The sequence below is a fragment of the Trachurus japonicus genome, chromosome 1, assembly GCF_045865225.1.
Source record: "Trachurus japonicus isolate A0001 chromosome 1, Traja_1.0".
NCBI lineage: Eukaryota > Metazoa > Chordata > Actinopteri > Carangiformes > Carangidae > Trachurus > Trachurus japonicus.
The window spans coordinates 19,330,105-19,354,175 of NC_140907.1; the positions used below are offsets into that span (position 1 = coordinate 19,330,105).

Genomic DNA, 24,071 nt, shown 5'->3' on the forward strand with positions numbered 1-24,071 from the left:
GTGCTGTGGTTCAGGCTTCCTATAAAAATTTGTGTGTTGGGAGGGGGAAGTGGGGTGTGACTGAACTAGGAAGGAGGAGGAAACATAAGGCAACTGAATGTTTACATTACTTCTGTAAACTTTGTACAAAAGGATTTTCACTGAGCCATCAGGAGCAACTTTGTTCTAGCACTCTGCTGTGAGCGCAAAATATTTCTAACAAAAACATTTTACCATGTGTAGCTACAGTAGAGTCTACTTCAGTTACCTAAAAAATTTCATTAACCATAATAATGTTAATAATTATATTTTCCCACTCATCTAGTTTTATGTCTGTACCGTTATAACAATGTTTGGTCGAGACCTAACCTCTAGAGAAACAGGAAATATGCAACTTGCTGACTTGCTGTTTTTCAACCTTGGGGTCGGGACCCCACATGGGGTCACCTGGAATTCAAATGGGGTCGCCTGAAATGTCTAGTAATTGATTTAAAAAACAAATACCGATACATTTTTTTTTTTAGGCTAATTATTATTCTTTTTAAAACTATTATTAAAAACACCACACACAATCTTAAAAAACTGTATTCTATACTTTCACTTTCTCGAATATAAATGGAGTTTAAAATGCACCATATTAGGGCTGAAACGATTCATCGAGTTATTCGATTAACTCGATTACAAAAATGGCTTGAGGCAAAAAACTCTGCCTTGAAGCATCGTTATATTCCTATGTCGCGCAGCGATCTCACACAGGGATATTGTTCCACACACCACTAGCGCGTGATACACTCGGCGCGATGGCGGAGAGTCAGGATGTCTCCCAGACCGTCATATGTAAACCTACCGTAACTTCTCAAAAAAAAAAAAAGAAGCCGTGTCAACAGACTCCGGTCTCCTGTGCTGGACCGCGTCTGGCTGCAGGTTTGAGAAAATAAAAGCAAGTTCCTCTTAAAGCCCGTTTGAGCAGTTTGCTATGGTTCTCAAAGACCCGACCCGGTCCAATCCACAGGTGTTGAAGCCTGGACCTGATGCAGCTGCACTCACGAGCATTTATTCTCGGCTGGACCACGGAGAAATAAATACATATATAAATAAAGAAGCCTGTGGTCCGACCTGACCCAATTTTTAATCAGAATTTTAATAATAGAAAACATAATTTGTTTTTTATGCCAAGTCTTGACTTATAATTGTATTATTTAGCCTACATTTATTAGAATTTTTTTTAAAATATAAATTTGATATTGTTAACCTGTTTGGCTTGATATTTTATATTCTTTGGTCTCAGGTAATTTTCAGAAGGAGCAAATGTGCAATCCTTATTTGTAATGTTGTATGTTTAAATTTACAGTATATAACTGTGTTGTTACCTACTTATTGCACTTGCAATAAATTGGCTTTTTGGAGCCAATAAAAAAAGCCAAATGCTTGATCATTCAAAGCCACATAATTTTTGTTGTTTTGGTTGTTTAAAAAGGCAAAAAAAAATGTGTCCGATTAATCGATCGATAAAGTGCTAGATTAATCGATTACAAAAAGAATCGATAGCTGCAGCCCTACACCATATAAAAATATCATGAGCCAAAAAAGGTTGGGAACCACTGGTCCATTAGGAAATACATGTATAGCAATGTCTAAGAGTCTGTGTTCTCATTTCCTGTTACCATGTGTTGCTCTAAGTGGAGAGACTGCATGTTATAATCAAAATTGTTACTCACATTATGAATCCACAGCATGTAGACACAATCAGAAGTTATCCATAGACTTTAAATGGCTTGATTTCTTTCAGCACACAGTTTCATGTAATGACAAAATGACAGAATGTAATTCTGGAGCAGAAAGTGTTTTATACGTGGCTCTGCAATAATGAGATGAGTCACAGCCCAACTAGTTGCCATTTTCCAGTCGTTTTCTATATGATTTGACTGGATTAGAGTGGAACCACATACTGTAAAGCAACATCTGAGGGTCACAATTGTGCATCTTTTGAGGCACATGTGATTGCGACCCATCAATGGCAAAAACCTTCTAAGTGGGCCCTAAAATACCTCAGGTAAGATATCTTTGAAATTAAAAGAAATGAATGTAAATTTTCTTAAGAGAAAATAAAAATGTCTGTTCAAAATTTAAAAACTTAACAGTAAAAACGTTTTCATACTAGGACATACAGTGGGGAAAATAAGTATTTGATCCCCTGCTGATTTTGTAAGTGAGCTCCCCCTCAAAGAAATGGGCAGGCTATAGTTTTTATGGTTAGTTTATTCTAACAGAGAGAGACAGAAAATCAACAAAACATGCAGAAATAATATAATCATAAAAGTTCTAAATTAATTTACATTTGATCAAGTGAAATAAGAGCAAAAATCAGCAGGGGATCAAATACTTATTTTCCCCACTGCATACAGTAGCTATTCCTGTTTTTCAGAGACAAGTTGGAGATGGGTTCAACAGAGCTTTAGTTTGAATTTATCTACGTATTTACAGTAACTTAAAGCATTCTGCATTATTTATTAAAAATACACTCCATGGGCAGACTTGGTAACAATGCCATCCATACTCTCTCTTGGTTGTTGTTGATTTACCCTCATTGGGGATGCTGAGCTGAGAAGTGGAAGTATTTTGTTCTTTGTGTCTCTGTGATTTACTCTATGTTCTTTGCTAGGACAGCCAGGGGCTGTCAACAATCTCCCAGCTGTAGCCTCTAAAACACAACTCATGGGCCTAATGAAGCAAGGCACAATTACTTTAGCAAAAAGCTGCCATGCCTTGAGAGGGGGAAAGGGCATCTGTTCATAAACACGTACACAACTTTAGCTTTTTCAAGAGTAAGTAAAAGAAGTAAAGCTCTGTGGATTTAACAGCATACTCTGCACTATACAGTACAGAGCTGCATCAGCCTAAGAGCCATATTAGGATGTGGTACTATGGCAACTGATACTGATACAAAGATACTACAGTTCTCCAAGTTAGACACGCACACCAAAGAAAGGTGTGAGGTTTCTGCGTTATGATTTCTATTATCATTAACATCAAAACACAACCTAACATTTTTATTAGAGTTGAAAACTACCACAATTTGTATTTTTTAAATGTTAAATTGACTGCAAAATCTGAAAATCTAATCCCCCTTTGGCTGTAGGCTGTGAAGTTGGGGAACTAGTGTGCAGTACAGCAGGACACCAAACCCCCTAACACGATAACAAAGACAGCAACAACAACAATTAGCACAGCTTTGAGATCAAATGAAGGTCATTGCCCTGAGTCACGCAGACACACACAATCATCCACAATGTAGAACTACTGATGGTTGTTGCACAGCAAATATTCTATCACAGCCAGTGAGGGTCTCTTATATGGTAAGGACCCTTTACTAATGGCCTCATTGTTTCAGGACTACTTTATGAACAATAACACCCAAACAAATACGTTACTAGACTGAAGATCACAGAATATTGCACAGGACCTTTTGCCAACGGGAGAACTGATACTGTAGAGATCAATAGACAGCTGGCTTGCCAATTGCTCAGTGGCCACAAATGACACTTAATATATGCTGGATCGACCTTTAGTGCACCGTTTCAGCAGGTTGCACACTCAGGAAATCCAATGGCTTATCATTAAGATTACATTTTGGTCATTAAAGAAAAGCAGAGACATATTGCATTATGTAAGGTTAACTATTGTAGTTTATGTCGGGTTGGTAATAATGTTTATTTTAGAACTGCTTTTAGAGCTGCATGCAGGCTGGCCTAGATTTTCTCGGGAGTGAATGAGGTTCTTACGTGTTACTCCCTTTAGTAAAAAAAAATCCACTTCTTTACAAAACCTCTGGTCCCTTTCTTGAGACAGCAACACTAGTGATGGTCCACTACTGATCACCAATTCACCTCTAAAGTATCGCCAGTTCCCATTTCGAGACAAAGGATTGTTTTACAAAACTGACGTGATGCATCTGCAAAAAATGGACAAGATAAGACCCTCTAAAGAACACAATGCAGGCTAATATGTTTTTATTTACCATCCGCAGCACAACTGAGGGACTGCATTAACACCTCCTGAGCTAATCCCTCCACAGATGCCTACAGGCAGATAGGCTACAATGACCAATGTGAGTCCCAGTTTAGAAGAATACATTGATACATTACAGTCATTTTGGACAGTCAAGGCCTATTAGGGGTTATCTAAATCCCTTATCCCTTCTTAAGTGCCCAACAGTGGAAGTTATAAGCTTTGCCTTTTCAATTATGTACTGTAATACTGTGTTTAGGGCAAGTGAAAAATTGCCACGTTTCCTATATATCAACAGCATTCACTTCCTGGGTTGTATGGTGATGGAAAAAGGTGATATTCTTTATCGTTACACATATAATTAAATCACCGTTTATGGTTGGTCTGTATATCTAAAATTAAGTATGTGCTGTATGACCATTTTGTTCCTAATCAGATGCCATTAATCTGTTAATTGACACTGAGTGCACCACATGCGGCCATATTCGTGTCTCATTATGTTTTAGTGTGTTTTAAGTTAGCCGTTTAATCTTGATTATTCTGCTCCCTGCTTTGTTCTGCATTTTATCCAGGTGCACACTTGAAAACAAACCTAACAGTGGTGTAACTGGCAGTGTGTTACTGCCCTCTCTGGTTAAAATACTCAGGCCTATTTCACCTCTGACTACACTCAGCAAGCATCACTGATGGGTGTGGCGGAAACATGCTGACATCATGAGATCCTCCAACACACCTATCACAACAAGAAGCTAAGAGTAAAAACTGTTAAAGTCAGTACAGACGAAGCTCCCTCTATGCACACAGATGACATGTGAGTGTACAGTATGTATGTGTGAGCAAATGTAATTATATCTCCTACGTATGAGTGAACTGGGCACGAGAGAGGAAGAATGGGTGCTCTTTTTTTTCTATGACTGAAGTGCTGCCCATCAATATGTCTGTGCACGTCCCTATAGACAAATGAGGGAATGAGTCAAACACTTCAAACACATTTGGTTTTAGGATGATAAAAGGAGATCAGACATTTAATAGATTTGACTTTGAAAGTTTCGGAAATATTATGAGCTTCGATTTAATGACACAATCACAAAATCCTGCGCAAAGAACTGTGTCATGTGTGCAAGGTCAGCGGCTGAGTATCCAAATCCCACTCTCTTTTCACTTATGTAGACACAGCTCACAGCTCACTATGCACAAAAGGGACGGTAGAGGTAGAATATAAATCACACATGTGTCATGATTAATCACTGTCTTAGCCAGTCTCATAACCTTTAAACAGCTGTGCCAATCAGAGGTGCAGGAAGAAAATGGCTAACCAAATGTGGAGTTATGGTCTGAGCTGGCTGTTGTTGCCCAAGGAGGTTTACAGCTGCAACATGGAAAACTACTGTATACCTATATATTGCATATATGTATATTTTTGGGGCTTTTTTTTGCCTTTGATAGTGCAGGTGAAAGGGACAGGAAATGGGGAGGCAGAGAGAGGGGGAATGACATGCAGCAAAGGGCCACCAGGGTCGGGATTTGATCCAGGGCCAGCTGCAGCAAGGACTATAGCCTCTGCATATGGGGCGGCTGCTCCACCCTATTTTTGGAGCTACTAAAAGTCCTCTCATGTGTATTGAAATGAACTTTTATTTTACCTCATTGTGGTCCACACAATTATTAATTATAATGAGCACATTTTGCTGGTAGCCCTTAATTGTTTTAATGTCATTCAGTGTTATTGTGTAGTTGTTTTTGTTGAACAGCTATTGAGCTGAAAATAGACTTGCACCTCTGACATCTATTCTCAGCACCTCACCAAAGTTCCAACACCTCGGCTTTCACTGTCTCATCTACTCCCACCTCTGCACCTGTCGCACTACTCTGAGAAGAAAAATATCAAAGGGATCGACAAAGAGTTATCCAAGGTAAGGGAATTACCAACGTGTTGTAACGTGGCTTCAACTAGTCTCTGCGTGGCCCATAAAAACATATGCCTGCATGTCAAACAAAACGACATGATTCTAGTTGAGTAATGCTGACATAGTCTCATGAGAAGGCTGTTGCTTTAGGTGTTAGACGTGAAGCTTGATAGGAAGTGAAAATATAGCAATAAAAAGCAGAAAAGGCAGTGGAGATCGGCAACATTCATGTCTGCTTCCTTGGTGTGTGCGCAGTCAAATAGTTGCATGCACAAATGAGTATGTCTGCAGCTGCAATTAGCTAATGACCGTCAGATAATCAGAAAGACAACTCACGTTGTTCATGTACTCGCTCAACAAGTCTTGAAGGGCCTGTCGAACGGCATTGCACTCGGCCACGATGCGCTCACGCCGGTCATCACGTGTGCACGAGGAGTCAGCCATTAGTGCGGCACCACTGATGATGCTCTCCAAGCGTTCCTCCAGAGAGGGTCGGAAACGGGCCTCGCTGAACGTCAAAGGGTCCAGGATGATCTTGTTCTGTAGGGCAAAAAGACAAGAAGAAGGTCAGGACAGCGAAACAGACCCAGGTGACTGAGGTGTAGAAACTGAAAAGTTTTCATTAGACACTAAAATTAAAATGTATGCGTAGGCATTTTTTGAGACAAAATTTGCATGTAGGGAGTCAATTCTGACAGATCGAGAGCAGCCAGGATGCTCTCATGTCAAGATACCATGAGAGTTGGGAACCATCTTAGAACTTTGCTGAGAAAACAAACAGTGGATATTAATTGTGAACCCTCAAACATGAAATGTAGTGAATTAAGTGTTTTGTAATAAATCCTCTTAATTACGGTACATTTATTTACAAAGATTTACAAATAACAGTGTTTTTGTTGTTGTTGGTTTTTTTAAAGTATATTTTTGGGGGGTTTTGCCTTTGAATTCAGGACTACTTGTCTTTAATCGATAGCACAGTCGAGAGAGAGACAGGAAATGGGGAGGCAGAGAGAGGGGGAATGACATGCAGGAAAGGGCTGCCCAATGCAGGATTTGAACCGGGCTGTCTGCAGTGAGGACTGTAGCCTCAACATGGGGTGGCAGCTCTACCGAGTGAGCTCAACGCCGCCCCACAAATAACAGTTTTAACGTTATGTAAAAGCCATCTTTGTATCGTGCTGCTGAGAAATCTTCTTAATTAGTGCTATAGGCAGATAGCCTCAGCCCGTCCTGCCTTAACACTTTGTACCTCAAGAGTGAGTCACTGTAGCGTTCAGTCTGTTCTTAGTCCAACCAAGAGGATAAGCGAGCAGTGACTGCAGGAGGGCGATAAACCTGTGTTGCAGCATTCATGCTTTCCAACAGTTCAGCTATCAGAGCTGCTGCTCTAGCTGCCCTCCCCTGCGTTCCTCAACCTCATGTGGCCCATCGTCTAGCCTGCCACCGCTCTACATCTACCCTGACTATCTAAGTGGGCAGACTGGAAAGTTGTGGACAAAGTCACTGTCACCACTCTGAAAATAGCTGAAGAAAATAACTTTCCAGTTGCACAATTGGCAAAGGTAAACCTGTGTCAGAAAACATTATTCTCAAATTCATGTAGATCTGGCACATGTCAACAACTGCCTTCTTGCAGCTTTCACTTTTAAAAACAGGATTACAGTAAAAACTTTTCTTTTTACAACAGTGTTTGGTTAAGTTGTGTGTGTGTGGGCACATGTGTGTGTGTTTGTGAGTGTGAGTGTAGGGATACAGTATGTGCAGTGACTGTTATGGTTTTCATTTGTATACTCTACACGTCTTGATTGCACCATCATTGCACTTTCTCATCTATTTCACTTTGCACTTTGGTTTTGCACTTGTAATTATATGTTGTAAAGCACACAGAGTTTGCCTTCTACATGAAGTGCACTTATAAATAAAGTTTGATTTGATTTATATTTCTAACTACTTACTGGTAATAGGTTCATGTGTAATATTGCACCATGTGCTGCCTATTTCCTGTCTCTTCACCATCACAAAAGCACAGAAATGCTCCAAAAGTAATAATCAAAAACAAAATATTACTATTATGTTGTCTTATGAAATATATTTTTCACGGCAGTTTGTGTTATGATAGTTTCAAAAGACATGGGCAGGCTGGACTCAATCTTATGTGTTACACCTGAGGTGCCCTCTGAGTTGATCTAACATATTTTCATAAAGCACAATAAATATTGCTTTGACAGAGAGATACAACAAAAGATGTTGATTTTCCAGCCTTTTAGCTGCAATGATAAATGCAGCTGGTACCATTTACAGGGTTTTTCAAGTGAATAACAGCTCATGTTGATGAAAAGGAAACAAACTCGTAATGAGTTTGTTTGTAAGTGAGCTATGATGATTCTGCATTATGTCCAAAAAATGACTCAGCGGAAAGGATGCAAGAAATAAAAAACAATATATATATATAAATATAAAAATAAAACAGACGACTGCAGCAGATACTGTATCTTAAAAATAATGATAATTTCTAAGTTGAATTTATATTTTTCTTATACAGATTCCATTCACATCTCGAAGTAAAAATACCTATGACTCAATTCAAACTGATACTGTATACAGAAGAAGGCAATAGTGCTCAGTTTAAACACATACAGTATGTGTTTATCTCCTTAGTTTTCTCCAGCAATAACAAATACTATGATAATAAAGTCATTTATTTTAATGTTGCCATATCTTGTTTTGTTCAATTAAGAAAGATAGGAATACCCATGGCTCAGTGAATACAGACACCAATTCTTGAAGCAGAACAACAACATGTGCCTCACAATTTCCTGCAAATGGGGTTTTATCATATCCCCTTTCCATCTATTCACGGGGGAACATTTACTTAATAGCAATTCAAGGTTAGTCTTTCCATCCTAAGGTTCAGCAAAAACCAATTAAGTCACAAGCTTGTGTAGCTTTAGTGCCCAGACCCAACCAAAGTTGAATTCCAGTGTCATCTAAGCCACAAATACAACGGACATCCACCTATGACTCTGAGGGAAGAAGCCTCAAGATGTGACATAGCTCTGTGGCATACTGGCAAGTGTTAGGTAATAGCACAGAGTAAAGATGCAGTGTTTGGTCTCTCTTCAGGCAGTCTGATCCTGGGGCAGTATGACAGACTGTCAAATGATGTATAATAACATGCAAGGTAAGGAAGAGGAAGTGCAACAAGCATGACCTACTTTTGGTCTGCAGCTGGCAGTAAAGTGTAGTAAATGGAGTTAAAAAAAAGGAGCAGAAGAAGAAAACAAAGGGGGAAGGAATGAAGAGTTTTAGGGCTATGGAAAATAAACACAAAAACAATAAGTAGATATAGATGAAGATGGAAATGCAAAAGGAGTAAAATAGATCAATAGAAAATAGAAAAATGTCTCAGAAAAAGACAGACAACACAGTTCAACACATAAAACAATGATGTTTTTTTTTTTTATATCTGCCCCAAACTTTTGGAAAGTGACCTACACACAGGGAGATATCTCATAGTAATGACCTTGTAAACTCATGACATGGCTTACAGAGAGTTTGAGAATGTTCTTGTACCTGTGCATTTCCTCCAGAATATTATGATAAAGGCCTAAGAAATGTATAATGTATGACCTTAACCATGTAGGCTTGGAACGGGCCAGATGAGACAGGTTTACTGTCCGGCAATGCATTTTCTTATGACAGAGGAGGGCTAGCAGCTTAGTCCGATGCTTTCTGTATCCAGACCAATCTGTGTATCAGTGTCATGGTGGTGAAAGGTAGATTCATCCTGCAAACTAATATGTTTGGGCCTTGTAAGTGACGTGTTTGTGCCTCTCATTTCACCAAGTAATAGAAATGTAATATCTACTTGTCTACTTAGCACTGTCTGATGAGTGGCCTCTAGTAAATCATATCCTTAGTCCACTGCCATTATGAAACAAAACAAGAAATAAAAGAACACAGGCAGCTACTATTAATGTTAAGAGATCCGTTCCATTTACATCACTCAATGATATTGATATGCCCCAGTGCCATAAAACCAAGGAGATAATAAAGAATATTAGATCAAATGTTGATGCGGAGTCAGATGGCTCAACCAAGCATTGGAGATGTGATAACAGTTCAGGATATAAAGTTGTATCCTGAACAGGCACTAGAACTTCTGTTTTTATCTTCGGTCAAGATATTAAGTAACGGGTATAATTACAATATCTGGCACATAACCACTACAACTTTGTTGTTGTTTTGCTGTTAAAATCTTGAACTGTTGTCTTCACATTGTATTATCTGGGGGGGTTTACCACCCAAAAAAGTGTTTTTATTACCCTGTCTCACGTTCTTCTTTCGATTCTAGGCACGTTTGGTATAGGTCTGTTGTATGATTTATGTGCATTGCCCAGGTGCATTGTGATGCTGTTGAGTTTTGTGATGCAGTGGCTTGGAGCCCAAGACAAGTTACTCCTGTGGGACAATGTTTACCTTACCTTGCCTTATGCTACCTTACCTTAATTTACCTTACTTTATGGTCATTACTTATAACTGAGTTTCTTTTATTATAAATGCCTTTGCTTATAAGATTATAAAGTATAATAAGTATGCTGTTCTATGGATAATCATAAAAACATTTTCAGGGAAGACAATGCAAATTCAGATTTTGCATTGAGAGAAATCTACCATAGGGTAGTTTCAATTCTAATTCCAGTTCCAATTAATTTGAAGCACATTGTAATGACAAAAGTCCCCCAAATCCCCTGTTGCTTGTATTTCATTGTTGTGGAATAGCATTCCTTATGTTGACATCTGCATCATAATTAGACCTTTACGAAGCATAAAGCAACACAACATAGCTGTAGCTACGTCTCAACGCAGTAACATGCCAAGAAGAAAAGAACATAAAGGGAAACTGAGAATCTTCCCCAAGGACTCTACTCCATTGTTATTCCAGGGTGTCTGGTTGCAATTATCACTGGGAGTTTGGAATAGGCAGAGTACGTAGAAAGTGTAGCAAATGGTGGGTTGACAAAGGCTTGGATGTTTTCAAGGTAACTGGCTATGGCTGAAGTCATCCTTCAACAAACTCACAAATGTGACTGATATATACGTAAGTTCCCTTAGTGTGTTTCTCACAGTTAAGCTCCTACAGTACTTTGAGATGTCTGTTGTCTTTAAAGCTAACTATCAGATGCTTTGTTGGTTGGTGTTTGCTTCAGGGCTCAAACTAGAGATTTTAATAAATTGCAGTGTTTGTTTTTATTCTTTGTAGCTCATAAATGCTCTGGGGCCTCATTTATAAAACTGTGCATAGGACCCTTACTAAAAGTGTATGTTCACCCAAAAGCCACAGTTTGTGTGCACCAAAAAATATTCCGATTTATAAAACCCTTCTTATGCATACTTGTAGTGTTGCTTTCGTCAACGAAAATCATGACGAAATATCAGCGTCAACTAACCTTTATCATGTGACGAAAACGAGACGGGATGCAACGTAAATGGTGGTCATGCGACGATAACAATAATGTTATACTGTTGACGAATAAAAACGAGACTAATAATTATTATTATTTTGCAGTTTCTGTTTCCTAGGCAGGCAACGTCACTTCCTCAATCCCCACTTGTGGCTTTATAACATATTATCTGCTAAATATAGTGTGTGGGTCCCGTTTCTTTTATCAACAAAGGAATATCAACTCAGAGCCACACATCTTCGTAGCAGTGACAGTAAGTCTGGATTAGGGCTGCAGCTATCGATTATTTTTGTAATCAATTAATCTAGCACTTTATCGATCGATTAATCGATTAATTGGATAATTTTTTTTTGCATTTTTAAACAACCAAAACAACAAAAATGATGTGGCTTCGAATGATCAAGCATTTGGCTTTTTTTATTGGCTCCAAAAAGCCAATTTATTGCAAGTGCAATAAGTAGGTAACAACACAGTTACCTTACTGTAAATTTAAACATACAACATTACAAATAAGGATTGCACATTTGCTCCTTCTGAAAATTACCTGAGACCAAAGAATATAAAATATCAAGCCAAACAGGTTAACAATATAAAATTTATATATTAAAAAAATAAATGTAAATAATACAATTATAAGTCAAGACTTGGCATAAAAAACAAATTATGTTTTCTATTAAAATTCTGATTAAAAATTGGGTCAGGTCGGACCACGGGCTTCTTTATTTATTTATTTATTTTGCCGTGGTCCAGCCGAGAATAAATGCTCGTGAGTCCAGCTGCATCAGGTCCAGGCTTCAACATCTGCGGATTGGACCGGGTCGGGTCTTTGAGAACCGTAGCATCTTAGAAACTGCTCAAACGGCTTTAAGAGACGTATTCACAGGAACCTGTCCAGCACAGGAGACCGGAGTTTGTTTTTTTTCTTTTTTTGAGAAGTTACGGTAGGTTTACATATGACGGTCTGGGAGACGCTGTGGAGCGGGGGGTTTACAGGTGCCGGCGCCGCTGCAGTAGACACACTGCACCTTGTTCTCTTCCTTTTTGAGTATGTAATGATCCCAAACTTTAGATTATCTCTGCCGTTTACGGACATCCTGACTCTCCGCCATCGCGCGCTAGTGGTGTGTTTCCTTAACAACAGTCCGTGTGGAACAATATCCCTGCGCGTCATAGGAATATAACGAAGCTATTTCGAGTAATTTCGAGACTAATCGAGTTAATCGAGTAACTCGATGAATCGTTTCAGCCCTAGTCTGGATATTGTTTATTCTACCTGTAAACAGAGCATGTCAATTTGAATTTGTACAACAGCTCTGTTTACAAACATGTCGGCTTTCTTGAAATAAACAAACCCCTCTGTGTATGTTTGAATAGCCATCTGACGTTGTCTGTGGGAAAAAAAAAAAGTTTTGTGGGATGTAAATAGCCTAAAAAGCATAAGATCAGTCCACTCCCATTCATCACTGCTGTGGCAATGCAGGGACAGACAGATCTACTGCAAAACAGGAGCAATTAAAAAGAAAATCTTTAGATTCATTCTTTTAGACCTAAAGTATTAGGTTGAATTTGCCTGGAATGGTCCTTTAAGTAGGACTGATAACAAGACGAATGATTACTGGCTTTTTTTCAGACTTTGACATTTAATTGACTCTTGATCATATGTTCACAGTATCTTAGGGAAATATCTAGTTATTTACACCTTGTAGGCAGACTGCATGCTTTATTCCATGCAGCTGCACCATCCTCTCCTCCTCCTGCGCTCCGGGAGCAGACAATATGATGGTGAGACAGTGGTGATTAAATATATAAAAGGAATTTTGATTATTTTTGGTGTTTATGAAACAATTACTCAGTCCTAGTGCAAAATAACGCAGTTGAATTAATCATCAAACATTGATCTGACGCATGATACGGGCTGAAATTAAACGTGTGAGGGGCAATAGTAAAAACATAATAATTTTTCCACACTACATGTCTACAATATGACTTCAGTTCACCACACCGTCTGTGTCGCCAATTCGCCTTTTCTCCAGAATATACGTACACATGGGTCAGAGTTTGCCAAGGGGTGTAAGGTGTGTACATTCTCCTGTCAAGTTTGTTTTTCATAGATCACAACCTCCCCGTGGAAAGTGACGTACCGTGCGCCACTTTCAGGCCCCGTTTTGTGCATACGCCACGTTTATAAATGAGGCGGCCCCTGAACATGCAGTAGCCTATATTTCACACTCTAAGACTAAAATTACGTTATATGATTGCCATCAAGAATCCTGTTTTAACTTCTACACCTCTTCAGAAGTTAACAGAGCAGGATTCACTTGTAAGTAGTGTGCTAAGAAGATCTCAGTGTAATGTTCAAGGATAATTCAGCAGAACAAATTTGCTGACACTGAATTTTGAAGCTTTCCTACAGCACAAGGCATGTCAAAATCTTAGAGCACTTCAGAAGAGTAAATCTATCTCAACGTATTGCTGGGTCAAAAGTACAGCCATCTTGTGGCAAGTGTCATCTTTTGACTTAAGATTTTATACTGTATGCTCTGTGTGGTTTTGAAAAGCATGTAGAGTTTTTGCAGAAAGCAGTTAGACACATCTTACCTTCAGGGTGATGAAAGAGATGAAATGAAAGAGAATTATTGTTTTTATGTTTGGGTTGGTTTTTTTTTTGGTTTGTTTGTTTTGCCCTCTCAGTTCTGGGCCAAGCTTCAAGCCCATAATTATGTGAATGTACCATTTGATTCTGACAGTGTATCAGAGCCACAGGCAACCTTATGTTTGCCCTACAAGGGGTGAGGTTATTAGTTTGACCCCACTTTGGGGCATCAACCAGTGAGACAGGGCACACGTCACATCAGCCTTTGTCAAATTTGCCTTCCAGGACTTTCCGATATTTGATGACAACTATTTTGTCTAAGGGGGAAGTTCAACAAAGTCTTGAACATAGCACTCTGTTGCCTGGGGTGGCCTGTTCCAGGGTTAAGGCTGTCTGGTTGTGACTACTACACTGTTTGACAAAGCTCTGCCCACACTGGCCCAGCAGGGGCAGTAGTCATAACCCACTCTCTGATTGATTAAGCTAATGAAGAGTGCTTGGCTCAGGGTTAGGGTTTGGCATTCTATTGTCACAGAGTGAAAGGCAACAAGAAGTGCTTTGAAAAGGCCTATTTGTGTGGGTGGAGCAAGAGTGGATTAGTACACTCACTTTAAACCCACTAATTGTCAAACTGAAATAGGAAGTAACTGAAATCTACAGATGAGTGGGTACATGTGAGTTTATTTACATGAGTGATCATGCAACAAATAACACGAAATCTGGGCACACACAATAATAAGATCCTATATGAATTCTGATTAATTGAGCCTTGTGGTGGCTCAGGCAGGTAAAGACGCTGTTATTACTGTATGTTGTCAACTTCATACAGAAGTTGTTCTATTATGTACAAGAGGAGGTCCAAACAGGCATCACGCTACCAGTTCTACCAATGTCTGTACTGCACTGTACTACTCTTTTCCCACAACAATTCAACTACCTGCCTAACATCAAATACTCATTCTTATGTCGCCCATATTCCTTTCTAAACTGACAATTCAAAGTCGCACAGCAACTGGCCACTTGTATGTGTGTTTGAATTTGTACAAAGTGCTTTGCTGGAAAGATGGAGCATGTGCAGACTTTCCTGAACCTAAATGATAAGAGCAGTACTGATACAGAACACACGCCAGGACCAGGAGATTTGTTTACCTGTGTGCTCTATAATTTGGCTTGGTTGTGTATCAATTGTACCAACAAATTATTCCACCTTATAACTATTCACCACTGGAATTGCAACATTGTATGAAATCCACTAAGGGCTTTAAAAAATGTTTCTACATTTGCCCTGTCTGTAATAACTTTTCATGTATACATTCATGCACCTGGTCAACCTCCTGGAGTACACTGAATATTTCAAGGGTGAGCTTTTATCATGTATTTATATTGGAAAGTAAGGTAAACTAAGTAGTGTTGAATCTTTTATACCAAAAACAGTAGGACATCTGAGCAAAGAGGCCTCAGTACAAGTTATCTTTACAGTATATGATCTACTAAACTGAGCTGAATGTTTCATAAAATACTTGACAGTGTTTAAATAAAAAAGAAAACAGTTTGTGAACGCATGTGGACAGTAAAAAAAAGTTGTTTCTGTGGGTCTCATAGGTCAACAGACGTGAGGTAAGAAAACAATAAATCCACACTGAAATTTTAACAGCACGTAGAGGAAGAGTTACAGTTGTGTAACTGAGAGGATTAAATCTGTTGTTGTTTTTTTTGTGGCAATAATTTTAATGAACCATGGCAAAGTAATTTCTTGATTAAAATGTGAAAATTCATTTTTCATCAAATCATCAAATCAACTTCACTTTGTCACAGGAGATGATGTACTATGTGCTCCCTGGTGTTTGAAGCTCATCTGTTTGAAATTCACCTTGATGAAAACACAACTGGATTTTTCTGAAAGGAAACATCATTTTCATCAAACTGGATTTTAACTTCAAAATGTGACAAAGATAAATCTTGGTTAATTACTAAATTGGTAATCAGACCAAAAACAGCCTAAAAATTACAGGAACCATGCAGCCACATGTAATTATGTTCAATCACACACACAAAAAACAAAAACAAAACAAAGAACATCATAACTAGATTGCAATCAAACATTGTGGCACAAACATTGGAACCAACTGAACCATCACTTAGCTAGCATTTTCTGTTGGAGTCCACTGTATCTGGGTTTTAAAAAACAAACACAACATTCACTCCCCCATCATGACAAAAGTTCCACATTTTCTACTACCTTTTCTCTATCTATATATTTATATATATATATATATATATATATAATCAAACTTATTGTGTGTTTAATTGTGCTCAGCGCATGAAGGACACTCATTGTCAATACATGTCATGAAAAAGTTTGAATGTGAATCGCAAATCTAATGCATAATGTCACATTAGCATGAAGTATGGTTAGAAATTAGCTTCATGCTGGGGAAGAGGACTCATATCATCCCTTTATGCGTGATTAAAGCTCAAGGTAATTACTCATTCATTTCATCACGAGTCAACACCCATATACTATACTGCAAGAGAACAGAGTGCCTCAAGCACATAGTGTGATTAACAATAAATGCCACTCTTGATTGCAAATCGCTTAACTGAAAAATAGTCCCAGTGACTGACCAATAGCCACTGCCCCAAGCCACACAGTTCAATACAGTAAACATAACATATTTAAAGAGACAATGAGGAGTTTGCTTTTGGTTATAATGTGGATGAAGCTACATTACCCGCACTTTTTAATGGGTCAATTTTCGATAAATACATAGTTTTGTCTTTATAGTTATTTTGATATTATTATTTAGTGGTCGACCCACCCAGCATTTCCTAGTTTCGCTCGTCATGGGAATAACGCCGCCGGATCGCCGTTTATGGTCGGAACTACGACAGTATATGATCGTCTTCGAACCTCCGACTTTCATTCTTGACTAATGAAAACATTCTTGGCAAATGTTTTATTTCGTCCGTCTTGCGCCGGTCCAAGAATTTCACTGTGCGCGCGGAGGCTCATGGGAAATGTAGTGTGAAAACACTTTGTGTTCCGAAACTCCTCGTAGTCTCTTTAAGTTATATAAAATGCTATGCTACAAATGTAGAAATGTGCAGTTGTGTGGAAAATTAAACTGAAAATAACCCTGAAAATTAGGAGCACTTATATCAGCAAATGAAACTCTTAACACTGAAACTTCTTCTCCATGGTGTTCATCAGTACACTGTACATCAACTTGACCTCGGAGGAAATATAAAGCTTTACTCTTAAAAGAGATGTTCATGTCAGTAATTGTCTGCCCTTGGTCCTTTGGGGACTTTATGAAATATTAAGTTGAGTGGTATTGTCCTTTTTTTTTGTTGCAGCTACATGTTGTGAAGCAAACACGCGTTGCTATGGAATGTAGTAAAATGTCCTGAATGGTAAATATAAGACACAAATATCGCATTAAAAATCAAACAGTAAAGCACTCTTAAATAATTAATCAAGAAAAGAAAAAGAAGGGCCAATTGGAGCAGAGAAAGGAAAAGACACATGAATTAGTAAACTAGTGTAACCAGCAGGAAATCAAGTTAAAAGCACAGTATTCCTAAAATAGGTAGTGCATGCCCCATTGAGCTCACTGTGTCCGGTTTGAATACATTTTCACAGTAAAACCCACAGCGATCTCCATGAAACATGTGCACAGACACATGCTTGCTAAACTTTTCTTGAAATATAAACAAAAAGGGAATTACTGATTGTGTGTTAATTTGGGTTGCACAAAGACAAAAGCCATCCCAACTGTCAACAGGGACATATTCAGTCAACAACTCGACTCTACACTCCAGATGACTCGAATGTGTTTGAGGAGTAACACAACATGAATATTTTTGAGCAGGATTGTTCATTTGGAAATGAGTGAAAATATGGGTAGAAAAAAAAGAGAGAGAAAACAAAACAAATCCACAGAAACAAGACAAACTGACACAAAATGTACACCATAGTTTCCTGTAGTAAATGTACCACTTTTGGGCAAACATTGACAAGTGAGACAATTCCCATTGGTGTGGACATCTTGATTCGTGATTGAACTTGCATCCTGCTGAATGTCGGATTTGAATGTGAACCTGCCTCGTGTTGTCTATACCTAAGGGGAAATATCACGGTTTTGCATATAATCAACTTGATTAGGGAAAAGAAATAACAACTTTTGGTATAATCAACATTTTTACATAATATTAACAAATTTAGTTCTCTGTGGGCAAGCCTCCCTTAAAATATGCCTGAAACTCATTCAACATCTGCGTTGTTGCTGAGTGTTTTCATAATTTGAGCCGTCAACATTCCCTCTTCCGTGACAATATGCCTGTTTCATCGGAAGTGTAAGACGTTCCCTTGGGTTTGCAGTACTTGACACCTCATTGCTTTCCCCTATTTTTTTGATACTTTTGCTCAAACATTGTAGAAGCGATAGCAGACATAACAACGCCACAGTTCACAGCAGTTTCAATGAGAGTCCACTTTTTATGTTTTTTTGTTTTTTTTGTTCCCACTTCCTGGCTCAGATATAGGGCCTATCAGCCACGGCAGGTCTGGAAATGGAACCAAGAAAGTGACTCCATCCATTGCCTGTGTTGAGGCTCCGTTTCCATGACAACCGCTAAAACGCAGTGTGATAAAGGTTGTTTTTCTTTCTGTCTTTTTTTGTTGGTGTTATGTTTTCTGTTTCCCTAGGCACATTTACTGTAAGCACTCACTGAAGGTCAACTGTCTTTGAACAAATGAATGGCTATGCGACATGATGAGTAGCACACTGGGCCTCAAAAGGCAATCACCAAAACTATGTACTCCAAACTAATACAATCTTCAGCACTGATGCTTAAGGTACTGAAGGTATGATATAGCTTGTATTCAGAAGTGTGTAGGTTAAATTATGAGTGTGTGTCTGAATGTTTATTAATGTAGCAGATGCACACAGACACAGTCATAAATCATACAGTACAGTAGCATAATAAGGCCAACAAGGCTCCTCGCCTGCCCAGGTAATGGTAGTTGGAGCTCTGCCCAGGCTCTCCGGCAGGAGACTGTGAATGTGGCCCCACAGTAAGTAAAGCTGCAGGGGAGATTTAGGTGGGGGTTGGGTTTGGGTGGGAAACAGTGTTTGGCACAGCACACTATACAGTCTCCAATTATTTTACTGTATAGGGAGGTGACATGTGAATACCGTAAATGTCCCCTTGACCCTTTAAGCTCAGGAACATCAGACTAAAAAAATGTTTAAATGTTCTTTGTTATACATTTAATACCTTTATCTAAAAATCCTCTGATTTACCAACATACAATTGCTCTGAGATATTTTTAGTTTTATCAAATTAAGCATTACATTTTCAGTGGCCCTGTTTTTTTTTTGTTTTTTTTTTGACAACATTCCCCTTTACTCCAAACAGACAACTGCTTTTAGGGTTGTGTTTTTCCTTTTCTTGAGTTCCCCTGGAGTAAAAGCCATTAAGGACAGTGAGCAAACAGCATGTCAAATGAAGCTTTTAGTGCAAGTTCAAGCAGCCAGACAATTATCATTCCAATTTCCTAATCACACAGGGTCTCTGCCTCTCAGTTACTATCCAGTGAGTTTATGTTCATAGGGAAGTCTGTCAGCCCAAGATCTTCCTGGCTGGAGGGTAAGGACCTTGCCTGTAGCATCTAAATGTATGCCACTTTACAGTACCTCTACAACATAGGGACCTGCCCCAATGGCTCTCAGGGAGGTACTTAATTTAAGTACAACAATGAAGGCAATCTGAATAACCAGTTTGTTTGAGGTTGTACAATTAGTAACAAATTTACATTTTAAGTTTTGGATTCTTTTTTTTCTTTTTCTTTATGTTAAAGGAAATTGTCTGATAAAGTAGTTATGCCCTTAAAATACTAAACACACTGCTGACACTATAAAACGCTTACTGTAATTAAGAGAGGATCGCTGTATGACAGTTAAACTGCAGGTACTGTAGATTGCCACAAGATTCACTGAGCAGTACGCAGGTTTTACTGTGCTTGTTTTTTTTAATGATTAACTGCTCCAATGCAACTCAGCAGAGCTGTCATAATCCTGGAGGTGGAAGCTGCCAAACAAGCGGGGGCAAGTCTTTACAGATGGTCATTTCACAGCAGCGCCCAGTTGTTTAAAATAGGACACATGCTGGGGGTCATCAGCAAAGGCACACCTGCCGTCTACCACTAATCTCATTTGATCTGCTCAGGAGATAGGTGGAATCAATGTTTCTGGAAGTCCGTCTGTTCCACTATACCAGGGAGTCCAGTAAATAAGGAGATAATGAAATCTTGGCAAGTTACAGTAAAAAAAACACACAAAAAAAAAACACAAACAAAACATGACAGAAATAGAATCAATGGGGGAAAACAAAATTAAATACTGTACATGATTAATGATGGATGTTTTTTGTTTGTGTTTCCCCCCTAAACCTTGGATTATACTTGATTCTAGTTTCAGTATCAACAAGGCTTCTAAAGGAATCATTTCCATATTCTAAGCTTTAACAAACTGTTGAAATTCACTGCAGTTTAATTTCACAACAAGGGAACGCTTGATATTAATTATATCACATTTTATTACATTATGATTATGTATTTTCTATTTTCTTTTTTTTTATATATTTTCTATGTATTAAAATGCAAAGAAGGGGAAAGGTGTTTATGTTTTTCCTGACAACAACAGCAAAGAAAACAAAGAGTCAACGATGACTGTCAACAGTCTTCTGAGATTCTTGGAGCCAGCAACGCTCGAGGAAAAGAGGCGATTAACTGACCTCTTCCCAGGTTTAGTGAGTCTGTGTTACCCATAAGATCTTGTTACAGACAGAAATCTCCCCCTCGTTCTCAGAGCCAATCTTTAGATACCTGTGACAGTGGCCTTCGCAGTTTAGCCGCGGCCAAGATGTCAGTAAATGAAAGTACTGATAGTGCCATACCTGCCAGCCACCTTCTGCCTTCACAGCAGGAGCAGGGGGAAAAGAAAAAAATAGTAATGTAATATTCCACTTTCTGTTATCTACAGTAATCATCAGGTGTGATAGCCCTTTTTTCTCCACTTTTCTAAAACTCTTCACACTTCAACTATCAAGAACACACAAAGCACCTGTTTCCAGGCCTATACTTACATATTCAAAGGTCTTTATATCACACACATACAATCATCCAATGACTTGCATGACATTAGCAAGCACAGTGGCCTCCCTGCTGGTGTTAACTCCAGTCTGAGGCTGTCTGCACCATAATGTGAGGAGCATTATGGCAGACTGAGTGTAGGGAAGCTGGGCATTATGTCGAACCAGGCAGATGAAGATGCCTGAGTTTTTACACTCTGGTGATGTATATGCATAGGTACATAGCCATAGAAAAGCAGGAGTACAGAGATTGTGGATGGCACGGAAAAAGCTTATTCGCGGCCGTGGCCCTGAGACCCTGTGAGGCTGCTGTGACTGCGAAAAGTAAATCAAGGGGATCCCATTTTTCAAGGACCACAAACTAGCTGCCTCACCACCTCCACAGTAATAGCAGCATGCCACAACACCTCTAAGGTAATAAAAGACTTAAGAGAGAAATATGCCACAGAGGGTTAGGGTGGTAATTATTACTGTCATGTTTTAGCTACTAATCCCCATTCATTCACCATTGTTTACTGTAAGTACAATGAAAAAGTCAATGTAATTTGAAATGGAAGGGATATTACTATGCTATTAACATTTACATTTTTGTGTCTTTGTCTTTCTCTTTGCTCTATCTGGGCCAGCTGAAGAGAAAGGGGTTGTAGAGAAAATGAGGATTTTATTAATTACTCTGCAGCAGCTTGAGTGCAAGTCTCTCATATGCTCTGTGGCTGTCTGTCAGACCGCCACAATCAAGATTAAGTCAATTCACAACACCGCAAGGTATAACTTCTAGTGACCAGCGGATTTAACGTTAAGCACAGCAAACACACTCTGTCCATGTAGGCAGAGGTGTTGCCATGGCACCGTGTATCTCCTGTCGTGCTGTCAGACATGCAGACACACAGAAACAAAGGTTTTTCTTTTACATTCTATTTGGCTGCTGCAGCACGACTGTATAGTATACAACAGTCACAACATCAGCCAGTTGTTTCTCATACTCTTTGAAGGCATCAGGACTGGATAGCTGTCATATCACTGAAGATAGAGCCTCTCTGGTGATCACAAAGTGTTTGGACCTGCAGGTCAAACTTAGCATAGTTATGATGAAAAAAGGTCACAAAGAGGAGGTTTAAGCAGGACTGAAAAAAAAATATCTTCACGCCCTTATTCTTCTGTTCAAATAAGCCACTACTTAACATTTACAGAGACAAAACTGATAACCTAAGAAGTCCATCAGGAATAAAAGGTAAAAGGCAGAATCTGTGATATAATATAATGTTATCTAACACCATAGAATTGCTGAGTCACTTAGCACCAGCTGTTTCCTATAGCAACTGATTTGCATGTAATTTGGGTCCGACCTGAAGTATTCACTAAAGTCTTATGTATACAACAAACTAAATCACTAGTTTGATGGCAGCAAATAGAACCGGGACAGTTAATTAACAAAACCCAATCCATATTGATTTCAGCAGAATACATATTAAGAATATTATGTAATGAATACTGCAGCCTGGGGAGTTTAGGTATCATCTTCAAACCTGTGCGACAAATTGCAACACTACCTGGTATTTCATCATTTGTTAATGTGAATACTGAAGGCATTTACAGTACTGATAAACATTAACATTAAAGACTCACTGGCAATCAGTGAAATGACATTTTTATAGGATGTGTAACATATGAAATCAAATATTGTATTTATTCCTGCGTTTGGTTTGGCTGGTGGTAGTAAATGCACACACGCACTTCTTCATGAGAGGAATGCGACAGCAAGGGACAGAAGTGAGGAGGGCAGAAGGGAGCTAGAGAGCCAGAGAGAGATCTTGAATTTAGTCATGTTAGAAAATGTAAGACTCAAGGTTTTTGCTAGCATACCCTGGGGCGAGCTGGCAATCTGCAGTACTAGGAGTTTTCCCTGTGGGTTGCTTCACCTGTGAGCTGGCTATAAGCGAGGGAACGCCGGCAAGAACAGATAAAATCATGTCCAGTGGTATTTGATTCTTCACAGGTATGCCTCTCCCTCTCTCGTGCATGGGGAAAATGTCTCCTTTATGTGTGTATGAATAAACTGCTGTCCACCAAACAATACAAATATAGGCCTTGGACTGTCAGTAGAAAACTGTTGAAGCATCTGGGGGCCCTTGTCCAGTTTCCCTTGGAGGAGACATAAATATACATATCCCACATAATTGAAAACTGCGCTGCCACATAGGGACTTGTCTCCATTTGAATATGAATACAGCTCTCATTTCATTTTCTGCTTTTTCAAATTCTGTCAAGCAAAACGATAACCCCAAGCCTCACTCACTGCCAGCCCCTCAATAGAAATCATTATGCTAGACACTGCCTACTGTACGTCCCAGGCCCCTTCACTTTTTCCCCTTCTCCCCAAATCACACAATGACTTGTGGGACTTCACAAAACAAAACAAAAAAAAAAATGTATTTACACATTTCAACTGTATACGCGCATGAGAAGCAAAATTCATTGCATGTTTTTCCAGATTGGGGTTACTGTAAGATTAGTGGATTGTGATAAGGAGCACAAATACTCCACCAGAAAATATGCAGGACATGACCCATGGTCAGTTTATGCAAGTCATGGAGACGGCCCAAAAAGTAACAACAGGAAGTTTTGTTTTGTTTTTCTAATTGTTGCAAGACATCATTTCCTTGGTAACTTTCAAAACCTTGACAGTCTTATAAGGGGTCAGTGTCATAAACTTTTTCTGACTCTGCCTGACTTTAGATTAGACTATTGTTCTTTGCTCAAGTCACAATTAACTAAAATGTCTCAAATAATGTTAAAAATGAACTTGCTCAATCTATCTAAAAGGTTTTTCAGACATTAGGCCCATTTGGATTTAGAAAGAAATTTTGGACGTAAAAATCAATTTTATTGGTTGAATTTGACAACTGTTGTGTGTTTGTGTGATTCTGGGGAAATCATTAGTCCAGTATTCAGTATTGTGTCGTT

At 38.8% G+C, this 24,071-nt stretch overlaps 1 protein-coding gene across 1 annotated transcript in view; it reads right to left on the reverse strand.

Annotated features, from left to right (window-relative positions):
* Positions 1 to 24,071, reverse strand: part of ctnna2 (catenin (cadherin-associated protein), alpha 2) — a 312,279-nt gene that overhangs the window by 212,273 nt on the left and 75,935 nt on the right. Inside the window, exon 7 of the mRNA XM_085778569.1 lies at positions 6,231 to 6,434. Within this exon, the coding sequence (XP_085634695.1) occupies positions 6,231 to 6,434 (204 nt within the window). The remainder of the gene's footprint in view (positions 1 to 6,230; positions 6,435 to 24,071) is intronic.